The following is a 9,723-nucleotide window of genomic DNA, read 5'->3' as shown; positions in this document are numbered from 1 at the left end:
AGAGCTGCTGGGGTTTTAAGCAACTAATTTAGACATAAACACCACGGGTTTGAAATCTAATACAAATACGAATTGTAATATCTAAAATAAACAAAAATAAATTTAAATACATTAACTGTATTCAACACACAAGTCTTGTCTTGTCAGACCCACGTTGCCTTTAAACTCCACTTACGCAATATTTTCATTTTCCATCTTTTTTTGGCAGTCAAGATGCCAAGTGGACCTGTAATTACCATCAAATTAATAAAGTGAGCACCTAAACCTACTACAAAGATTTTACATGATACAAATAATATTTATTCTCATCAGAGGTTTTATTTACCTTTATTCTTCAGAAATCATTCATGGAATAACAACCAGACAATTCCATGCTGCAGCCAAAGTGGTGTTTAATGCTTCTGCTTTTATAAGGAACAATTTACAAAATACAAAGTTAAAAATAAGAATTAGATCCTTTAAACCTGAATTAAAAACAGGCCAGGGGCCTTTCTCTATATATACAGGTAAATAAAGCATCACTCTGGTTATTCTGTGTACAAACCACAGCAGTAGGAAATAGAAAGTTTACATATCTTTTTTCATCAACAAAATTTCAGAGTTTACAAGGCATACAAAAATAACTCTGTGGTTCCACTGCAGATTTGACACAAATCTGCTTTAAAGGAATATTCACTGCCCCAGCCTGTGCCAGCCTTATGATCCTGGAAAATCCCAAAATAAATTACAAACACATCTATTTAAAAAAATATCACCATTAAAAGCCTTCAGTGGAGCAGACAATTAAACTCCAATTTGCTTCCAGCCTGACTGATTTAAAAAAGCACTCCTTGCCCTGTTGGAAAACATGGAACAAGGAATCACATCTGAGAGGAAAAGTTAATTCTGGAATTGATCCAGGAGCTTCTGCCTTCCAATCTGGGGAAAATTCAGGATAACGGGGGTCTGAGAGGAGCTAAAGGTGATTTTATCCAGAGGAGAGTTTAGGAGGAGCCAGGGCAGCAGTGCCCTGGCACGGTGTGAGTGTCTGTCTGAAACTCCCCTCGTTCTTTGCCTCTCGATCGTCATGGAAGTCGAGACCACCGGGGAAAGGAGAAGATCCTGTTCTGAAAATCCAGGTCTGACTGGTCCACCAAGCCACATTATTGTCTGTGGGTGTGTTTGCTCTCCCAAGGGACGCTGCACCCCATGAATAAGGCAAGGGACACCGTGCTCTCCTTCGCCTGCATCGCTTAGCAACGCTGGCCCTGGAATTTCTCCACCCTCCCGACTTGGCTGGACTTTCTCTGGAATGACCTTCTCGGTGGTCACCACAAAGACCCTGCATTCACCTCACATCAACCACGGTGACAGATGGACTGAGAGGGGAGAAGGTTCTCCCCCAAGGACTGAGACATGCCACCCCTGCATGGAAAAGCCCCCTCTCCTTCCCAAAGACCGAGATGAAATCCCAGAGCGGGGAAGGCGTGTGGGGAAGGCCAGGTGACCAGAGCAAGTTTGCAAGTGACCACTGGACCCACAATGGCTCTCGCCCACTGCTGAGATCAGGGACTATTGCATCTGTTCTCCCCACTCAATTTTCAATAATAAAATCCCCTGGGTCAGCTGGGGGCTGTTGGGATCTCCCCTGACGTGATCCAGGCTCCCTCGACTGCACTCTGAAGGATCCCACGTCTGGCAGCTATACCCCTCTTTCCTTTTTCCCTCTCTCTTTTCTCCTTTTTCTTTCCCTTTTCTTCATTCTCCTTTCTCCCTAACGCTGTGGTCATTCAATAAAGGTACATTTGTTTTGATTTTTACTGCAAAGCCCCCTTGTCGTGTCAGTTTTTGCACCCTGAGATCAGTGAAAAGAACCTCCACAAATCCCAACCTTAGGACAGATCGTGTCACACGGGAACACCTGGGTGTGACCTGCAGGGAGCAGCTCCAGGGGTTCCCCGTGGGGCCAGCCCCCCAGCATGGAGCTGAAATGTGCATTTCTGCAGAGCCAGCGTGGGCAGCCCTGGCACAGAGCGGCTGGGCAGTGCCAAGGCCAGGCTGGATGGGGCTGGGAGCACTGGGACAGGAGCTGGATGGGCTTTGAGGTCCTTTCCAGCCCAAAGCAGGCTGGAGCTCTGCAGGGAGTGGGGTCTGGGACAGCTGGAAACGAGGGCAGGCTCCTTTGCACTGCCTGATGCCCTTTTTGGGGCTCACTCCCAGCACAGATGGCATTAGGAGGAGAATATATTTTATTTATTGATTTCAATATCAGAGCTGACTTGCTCTGCTTTCCCCTCTGTGCTCCTGGAGAATGCCCAACACAGAGAGCCCAGTTTGGGAAACACCCCAGTGTGGGAAACACCTGGGAATTCCCAATGTCCCAATGTCCCTGCCAGCCTGAGCTGCATGTGGCATTTGGGACAGGGGGAAGGATGTCCCTGCTCACCCAGAGCAGCTCCCAGAGCCAAAAGCAGGACCAGGTGCTCCTGGATTGCCCAGCTGTGGAGCTCAGGAATGCCCTGGATGAAATGCAGGGAAAGGCCTGCATGCCCAGTGCCAGTGGGAAATTCTCATCAAATAAATGAGCAGCACACAAATACTGAGTTTACTCAAGGAACACACGAGGAAATAAACCTAAAACCAGACCTGCACTAAACTGGCATTCAGATTTTGATTAAAAAGAAGAAAAAGAGTTCCCAAAAATCCCATTAAAATTCTGCTGCAGGCAGCAGCTGGGAGCAGCCCTGGGATTCACCACGACATTTCAAACCAAGGCTGGAAAAGCAGGAGAATTTAAAAGGATGTGCCACAAACCCCAGCAGGAGCAGAGGAAAGCCAGAAAGGAACCAGCTGGCTCTTGCTTTTACCCCAGTCCAGACCAGATCCAAGTTTAAAGCAAACAGAGGAAATGTTGACACAGGTATCTGTGCACTCCTGAACACGATAAAATGGGAGTTATTTAAGGAAAAACCACTTTTTGCTTTGATAATCCACGGATTCCCTGTGTTTTGAACTTGATCCCATACTTTTGCATGATGTATCCTGGCAGACAACTCTTCCATCACAGAGTCTGAGTCCAGTTTTGGTATTCCCCTCTTTGAACACCTGAAATTTTGACAACATTTAAGCAATTTTTGACCAGTCCTAATCATTACTAGTCACACTTGAGGTTTTGAGTGATTCTGCAGGAACTAAACCCTTTTAACCCTTTACATTTAATCAGATATTTCAGCTTTTGCAGCACAGAAACTGCTGTTTATCTACTTTTTTTTTTTTTTTTAAATACTGCTTTGATGACCAGGATTTTTAAAAGACAAGGGTGGGGGATGTAAAAATGAATTCCCCACAAATTCTGACCCCCAGATCTTGGTATCAAGTATGTAAATACTAACTTGAAAGTACTTATTGTAAATCTAACTAAAATTTTTATTGGCTTGGAGGAATTTTTTTTTTTAAAACCGAAATCTGAATGCCAATTAAGTGCAGGTCTGCTTTTAGACTTAATTCCTCATGTATTACTGAATTAAACTCAGTATTTATGTGATATTCATTGATTTAATGAGAATATCTCAACTCAGTGCTGACTCCAACCCCACACACAACATGGGAAGGATTCAAGGACTGCAAAAAACCTTTGCCTGTGGATTTTGCAGCCTGATAACCCCCAAAATTAACCTTTCAGAGGTTAATTAACCTGTCCTTAGATTGGTGCCAATAAAAGCCTGCTGGGTAACGAGGTCAAGCCTTTTTAAACAGATTTTTTTTGGGATTTAAACGTAAGCTTCAATGGGATTTTTCCTGGACTTCACAGCTGCAAAGCCACTTAAAAATGAAGATTTGTGTCCTCCCATTCGTGCCTGTGGCCCTGCACAAGGAGGATTTTCCACAGCAGCGTTTTCCAAGGGGGTCAGGGCTGTTGGGAAAACCTTTGGAATCAACACAAGCTCTGGCTCAGTCCCAGGTGAAGCCTGGGCCCACGGCCAGCTCAACCTAACCAGTCTAAAACCTGAAATCTGCCTTTCCTTGTCCTTTTAAAACAAATTCTGAGAAACATGAAATCTGCCTTTTCTCATCCTTTTTAGACAAATTCTGAGCTACCTAAACAAGAAATCAGCCTGTTTTTGTCCTGTATGGCCAAATTGTGAGCCACCTGAGGAGCAGCAGCGTTTTGGGCAGGTGTGAGCTTGCAGGGCACGGTGCCCAGAGGGGCAGCAGGGCAGGGCCCAGGACCAGCTGCATCCTGGGGATCCAGCAGGAAATCTGAGCTGCTCCTCTGCCCCTCTCCGTTTCTAGAAGCCCAGGATGTGACTGAAGTGGCCCTGGAATGAGAAAAATCTCAGGTCAGGACAAAGGAGCTTGGCAAAAAGGCTTTTCCTCACTCTTCATTGTCAAATTTTATTTGAAATCGCTGAGTACCACCACAAATATTCCCTTTTTTTTTTCTTTTTTTCCCTCCAGGGATGAATGGAAATAAATTAACACAATCAATGTCTGCTCAGTCACAGCTCCTGATGGAAACTTTGCCTTTAATTCCATAAATCAGAGATTTTGCTATGAAGATCCAGCATTTCCTCGCACCTCTCCTCATTTTGGCTCTGGAAGGAGCAATATTTTCAATATTTTATCTATTCCTTAGAAAGGAAATATCCAATTACAAAAAAAAAAAAAAAGGAGATAGAGTGAGATTCCTGAATATTTTGTTATGATCCAGTAAATCAAGGACAAATAAAATTGGGTAGAGGAAGTGTTATGTTATTGTTCCTTTCAGTTACTTCCCAAATTCTGCTTTTTAGAGAGAATTTGAAAAATGTGTTGAGAATCTCCAGATTTTCCAAGTGCTGCTGGAATCATTGATTTGTGCTCTGCTGAAATGCTAGATCCATCTCCTTTATTTTTAATTTCCACTCTTTCTTCCTGAGCAATGCAATTAATTGTGGAGGTTATTAACTTCATGTTGTAATGGGAACAAGCCCCAGTCCTTTTTGTCACTTACAGATTCTCCAGCAACACATCTCGGGCAGGGCTGGGAAATGCCTTTGCTCCCATGATTTTCCAAAATCTGAGGAACAAAACCAGACACAAATTCATCAAAAAAATGAAAAAAAAAAAGAAAAAAGAAATAAAAAAAAGAGGGTAATTCCTTGCAGCTTTATGATAAAATGATTTGAGAAGTGATTTTGCAGCAAACCCAGGGACAGCAGGGACTTACCACGGAATTCTGCTTCGTCTTTGCAGCCCAGGGAGCAGAGTCAGGGAGGAGTTTCTGCCTGGAGTCCTGGTCCATGGCACAGCCCACGAGCTGGGCACCAGCCTCGCCTGCAGCGGTGCCCAGCAGCCTGCACACCCGCTTCTGCAACAGCCAAAACAATACTGACATCTCTGTGCCAGCTTCTGGAACAGCCAAAACAACACTGACATCTCCATGTCCGCTTCTGCAACAGCCAAAACAATACTGACATCTCTGTGCCAGCTTCTGCAACAGCCAAAAACACACTGACATCTCTGTGCCAGCTTCTGGAACAGCCAAAACAACACTGACATCTCCGTTCCTGCTTCTGCAACAGCCAAAAGCACACTGACATCTCTGAGCCAGCTTCTGCAACAGCCAAAACAACACTGACATCTCTGAGCCAGCCTCTGCAACAGACAAAAGAACACTGACATCTCTGAGCCCGCTTCTGCAACAGCCAAAACAACACTGACATCTCTGAGCCAGCTTCTGCAACAGCCAAAAGCACACTGACATCTCTGAGCCAGCTTCTGCAACAGCCAAAAGAACACTGACATCTCTGAGCCAGCTTCTGCAACAGCCAAAAGAACACTGACATCTCTGAGCCAGCTTCTGCAACAGCCAAAACAACACTGACATCTCCGTTCCTGCTTCTGGAACAGCCAAAAGAACGCTGACATCTCCGAGCCAGCTTCTGGAACAGCCAAAACAACACTGACATCTCCGTGCCAGCGCAGCCCCACGGCCCGGGAATCTGCTGCCTGTAGCCATGATATTATGAAAAATCCTTTGCTGGGATTTTTCCTCTCCTGAGAAGCTGAGGAGCTTCAGGAGAGAAATGTAAACAATTACTATCTGCTGCTGTGGAATGCAACAGGAGCATCTTGCATTGCTCCATGTGGATTGTTTTCCATTGATGGCCAACCACAGCCACCTGTGCCAAGGCTGTGAGCAGTCACAGGATTTTGTTATTCTGTTCTGTTCTCTTCTTGTTGAGCCTTCTGATCTCTCTGTTCTTTTAGTATAGTTTTAATGTAGCATTTTAATATAATATTTAACATAATAAATCAGCCTTCTGAAATGGAGTCAAGCCTCGTGTCTCCACACACGGAGAGTTTGCCTCAACAGCGGCCCGTGCCTGCCAAGGATGCCACAGCCACTGGGAAAACACCGGGATGGCAATGGGCTGGAGAGCAGGAATTCTGTACCTCACACCTCTCTGTGCCCCTGGGAACAGGAATTCTGTACCTCACACCTCTCTGTGCCCCTAGGAACAGGAATTCTGTGTCTCACACCTCTCTGTGCCCCTAGGAACAGGAATTCTGTGTCTCACACCTCTCTGTGCCCCTAGGAACAGGAATTCTGTGTCTCACACCTCCCTGGGAGCAGGAATTCTGTACCTGGCAGGAATTCTGTGTCTCACACCTCCCTGTGCCCCAGTCCCACAAAATCCCTGGGAAAAGGCATCCCTGAGCCTCCACCTCAGCAGGACCTGGCATGGGGCTGATCCAAGGAATTGTGTGGAAGGAGTGATTAAATGCAGGAAACAAGGAAAAGCCTTGGATCCGTGCTCCCAGTGACGGGGACATCCTTGAGAGGGGTTCTGTGCCTTCCCTGAACACTGGCACCTGCTCCCAGTGCTGCTCCATCCACTCCCTGCTCCTGGAGCTGTGCCCCAAGCCCTGCCCAGCACCGAGGGCTGGCTGTCTGTCTGTCTGTCCTGGAGCCCAGGGCTGAGCTGAGTGACCCCTCACAGGACCAGGGGCTCCCAAAACTGCTGCTCTGAGCAGCACGCTGGGAACAGGGAGGTTCAGCTGCAAATCCATGGAAAACACCATGTGGAAACCTCCAGAAGAACATCCCTGGGAGCCCTGCCCAGCACCGAGGGCTGTCTGTCTGTCTGTCTGTCCTGGAGCCCAGGGCTGAGCTGAGTGACCCCTCACAGGACCAGGGGCTCCCAAAACTGCTGCTCTGAGCAGCACGCTGGGAACAGGGAGGTTCAGCTGCAAATCCATGGAAAACACCACTGGAAACCTCCAGAAGAACATCCCTGGGCTGAGAGTGCCCCTGCAAGGGGAGGGTGACCCACAGCCCAGGCAGGGCTCCTTGGAACTGCCCAGCAGATGGACACCAGCATGGGAATTCCAAAACTAACATGGATTTAGGGCCTGGATGCCAGAGAGACACTCGGGATGTTCCTTCCCAAACAAACTTTGTTTGAGGAATCCCAACATTCCATCTCTTTCTCCAGGAAGAAGGTGTGCTGGCACAGAACTAACAGGCTGCTGAAGCACACAAAGGGAATTTAAGGTTGGAATAAGTTGTGGAAAACCAAAAATGGATCAATGCACCAGGAACCTCGGCAGGAAAGAGCTGAGATGGGATCAGCAGGAAGGGAGGCAGGATATCAGGATGGGAAAGGAATCCAAGAGTGAAATATGTACTGCAGTGAGAAAGGGAATAATGGAATAAAAGTCTGGGGAGGTCCTCTAAATCCTTGAGATTGCCTCCCACTGGGAAAATATCCTCTGCCTCTGCTGCTGCAGAGCTCCTCCTTTATTGCAGGGAAAGGCAAAGTGCAGCAGCAAACGGGGAATGTGTGTCAGATGAGGGGGCAAAGGGAAAAATTACTCAACGCCACACTCCAGGAGGAATTTGGCTGATTAAAAATAAATGCCAGGTATTGTTTTGGGGGCTTTGCTCAGTGTCAGGAATTCAGCACGTGGAGGAGACAAACTCATCCCAATGCCAGCCTGGGGGAGACTCCAGCCTCTGGAATTGTCTCCTGGGGAAGAAGCAGCCACTGCAGAGCCCTCCCTGCCTGGGACAGGGACAGGGATCAGCAGCTCCCTGCCCCAAAGGCAAGCAGGGACTGTTTGCTTGTGCCAGGGAATGATCTGGGCAGGCAGCTGGGAAAGGAGCAGGACACCAGCAACGGGCAGGAACGACACATCTCCCTGCAGGGAAGTCACCCTCACTGTCCTGTCCAGCTGAAAGCCCTGGGAAATCCACTCGTTTTCACTCAGAGATGAAACCAACTCATGCCAAACCCAGCTCCACTGGACACCCAACCTGAAGGAGCTCTAGGAGAAGTTCTGGTCATTTGATGGGGTATTTTGGGTCCAATTTTAAAGATTTTCTCCAACTTTAATATGTCCTTGTTGTGCAATTTCTGCTTTTTTGACCCCATTTTTAAAGCCAGGCTGTCTCCAGTTTGGGGTTCCAGCAGGCCTGTCCCACAGGTCTCCACAGAGCCCAGCTCCCCCTGATCAGCCCCTCTGGATCCCTGAGGAATGATGGCCCTGGGGAGATGCTCCCTGCTTTTTGCCCTGTGGAAAGATGGCTCTGTCTGGGAAAGCACAGGGAATGTGAGATCCATGCAGATCCACCTGGGAAACTCTACCTGAAGATCAATCCAAACCAGGACACACTGGGAGCCTTGGAAATCTGACATTCCTCTAAGTCCAAATGCCTTAAAATCCAACCTTCCAACCCAAACCAGCCTGGGATTCAGATTCCTCTCTGTCATCTCGGAGCCAGGAGAGCAGCAATAGATGGAATTAGTGAGACTGCCTGGTAAAGAGGGTTTGAGCCAGAAAGAAAGAAAAAAATTAAGTAAGGAAAAAAGGAATAAAAAAAGGAAAAGAAAAAAATACCAGTAAAAAAAAAAAAAAAAAAGAAAAAAAAAAAAAAAAAAAAAAAAAAAAAAAAAAAAAAGGAAAAAAAAAAAAAAAAAAAACAAAACCAAACAAAGCAGGGGAAAATGAAGAAAAAAAAAAGAAGGAAAGAAAGGGAAAATAAGTGAAAAGGAAAAAGAAAAAAGGGAAAGAAAAAACAGAAAGAGTAATTAAAAAGGAATAAAGGAAAAGGAAGAAAGGGAAAAACGAGAAATTCAAAAGGAAGAAAAGGAAAAAGACAAAAAAAAAGAATAACAGGAAAAATAAAACGGGAAAGAGAAAATGCGGGAAAAGAAACGATGGAAAAACAGGAAAAAAGAAGGAAAAACCCCGAAGCCTGTTGAGCTCAGTGCCAGCCCGACCGTGCCGCTCCCGAGCCGGCACCACCCGCGACAGTCGCGACACGGCCCGGGCGGCACCGGCACCGGGACCGGGCCCTGCCCGAGCCTCTGCTCTTGCCCTGATCCCGGTGCCGCTCCCGTCCCCATTCCCGATTTCCCGTTCCTGTTCCCAGCCCCGTTCCCGACTCACGCATTCCGGCTCCCCGGCTGCCCCCGGCCCGAGCGCCCCGCGCCGGCCCCGCACCGGCCCCGCGGCCATGGCGGCACCGGCACCGCCCCGGGACCGCCCCGGGAACCGCCCCGGGACCGCCCTGGGAACCGCCCCGGGAACCGGGACCTGCCCCGGGCACCGCCCAGGGCACCGCCCCGGGCACCGCCCCGGGAACCGGCACCGCCCCGGGAACCGCCCCGGGACCGCCCCGGGAACCGGGACCTGCCCCGGGAACCGCCCCTGGAACCGGCACCGCCCCGGGAACCGGCACCGCCCCTGGAACCG

At 48.0% G+C, this 9,723-nt stretch overlaps 1 protein-coding gene across 2 annotated transcripts; it reads right to left on the bottom strand.

Annotated features, from left to right (window-relative positions):
- Positions 1–299: 299 nt before the first annotated feature.
- Positions 300–9,470, bottom strand: CUNH10orf143 (chromosome unknown C10orf143 homolog). Of its 2 annotated transcripts, XR_005954632.1 has the most exons (6): positions 9,418–9,470; positions 8,613–8,782; positions 5,189–5,329; positions 4,973–5,038; positions 4,130–4,298; positions 376–404 (listed from the first exon to the last, which is right to left on the bottom strand). XR_005954632.1 is itself a non-coding variant. In XM_041461126.1 (5 exons), exons 1-5 carry the CDS (start codon positions 9,419–9,421, stop codon positions 4,269–4,271), a joined length of 411 nt encoding a protein of 136 aa, XP_041317060.1. In that variant the 5' UTR covers positions 9,422–9,470; the 3' UTR covers positions 300–4,268. The 2 variants fall into 2 exon arrangements, 1 of the variants encoding a protein (XP_041317060.1); XM_041461126.1 differs by having other exon boundaries at positions 300–4,298.
- Between the last annotated feature and the right edge of the window lie 253 nt (positions 9,471–9,723).

This window comes from Pyrgilauda ruficollis, unplaced genomic scaffold, assembly GCF_017590135.1.
Source record: "Pyrgilauda ruficollis isolate IOZ18807 unplaced genomic scaffold, ASM1759013v1 scaffold15, whole genome shotgun sequence".
NCBI classification, from domain to species: Eukaryota; Metazoa; Chordata; class Aves; order Passeriformes; family Passeridae; genus Pyrgilauda; species Pyrgilauda ruficollis.
Note: the sequence above shows the minus strand (reverse complement) of the source record. Positions and strands in the feature narration are given on the sequence as shown.

Excerpts from the sequence above, each read along its gene's own strand:
- CUNH10orf143 (XM_041461126.1), bottom strand. Across the intron at positions 5,039-5,188 it reads AGACGAAGCAGAATTCCGTG|ATTTTGGAAAATCATGGGAG; the intron begins GTAAGTCCCTGC and ends TTTGTTCCTCAG. Across the intron at positions 4,299-4,972 it reads GATGTGTTGCTGGAGAATCT|GGCCACTTCAGTCACATCCT; the intron begins GTAAGTGACAAA and ends TTCTCATTCCAG.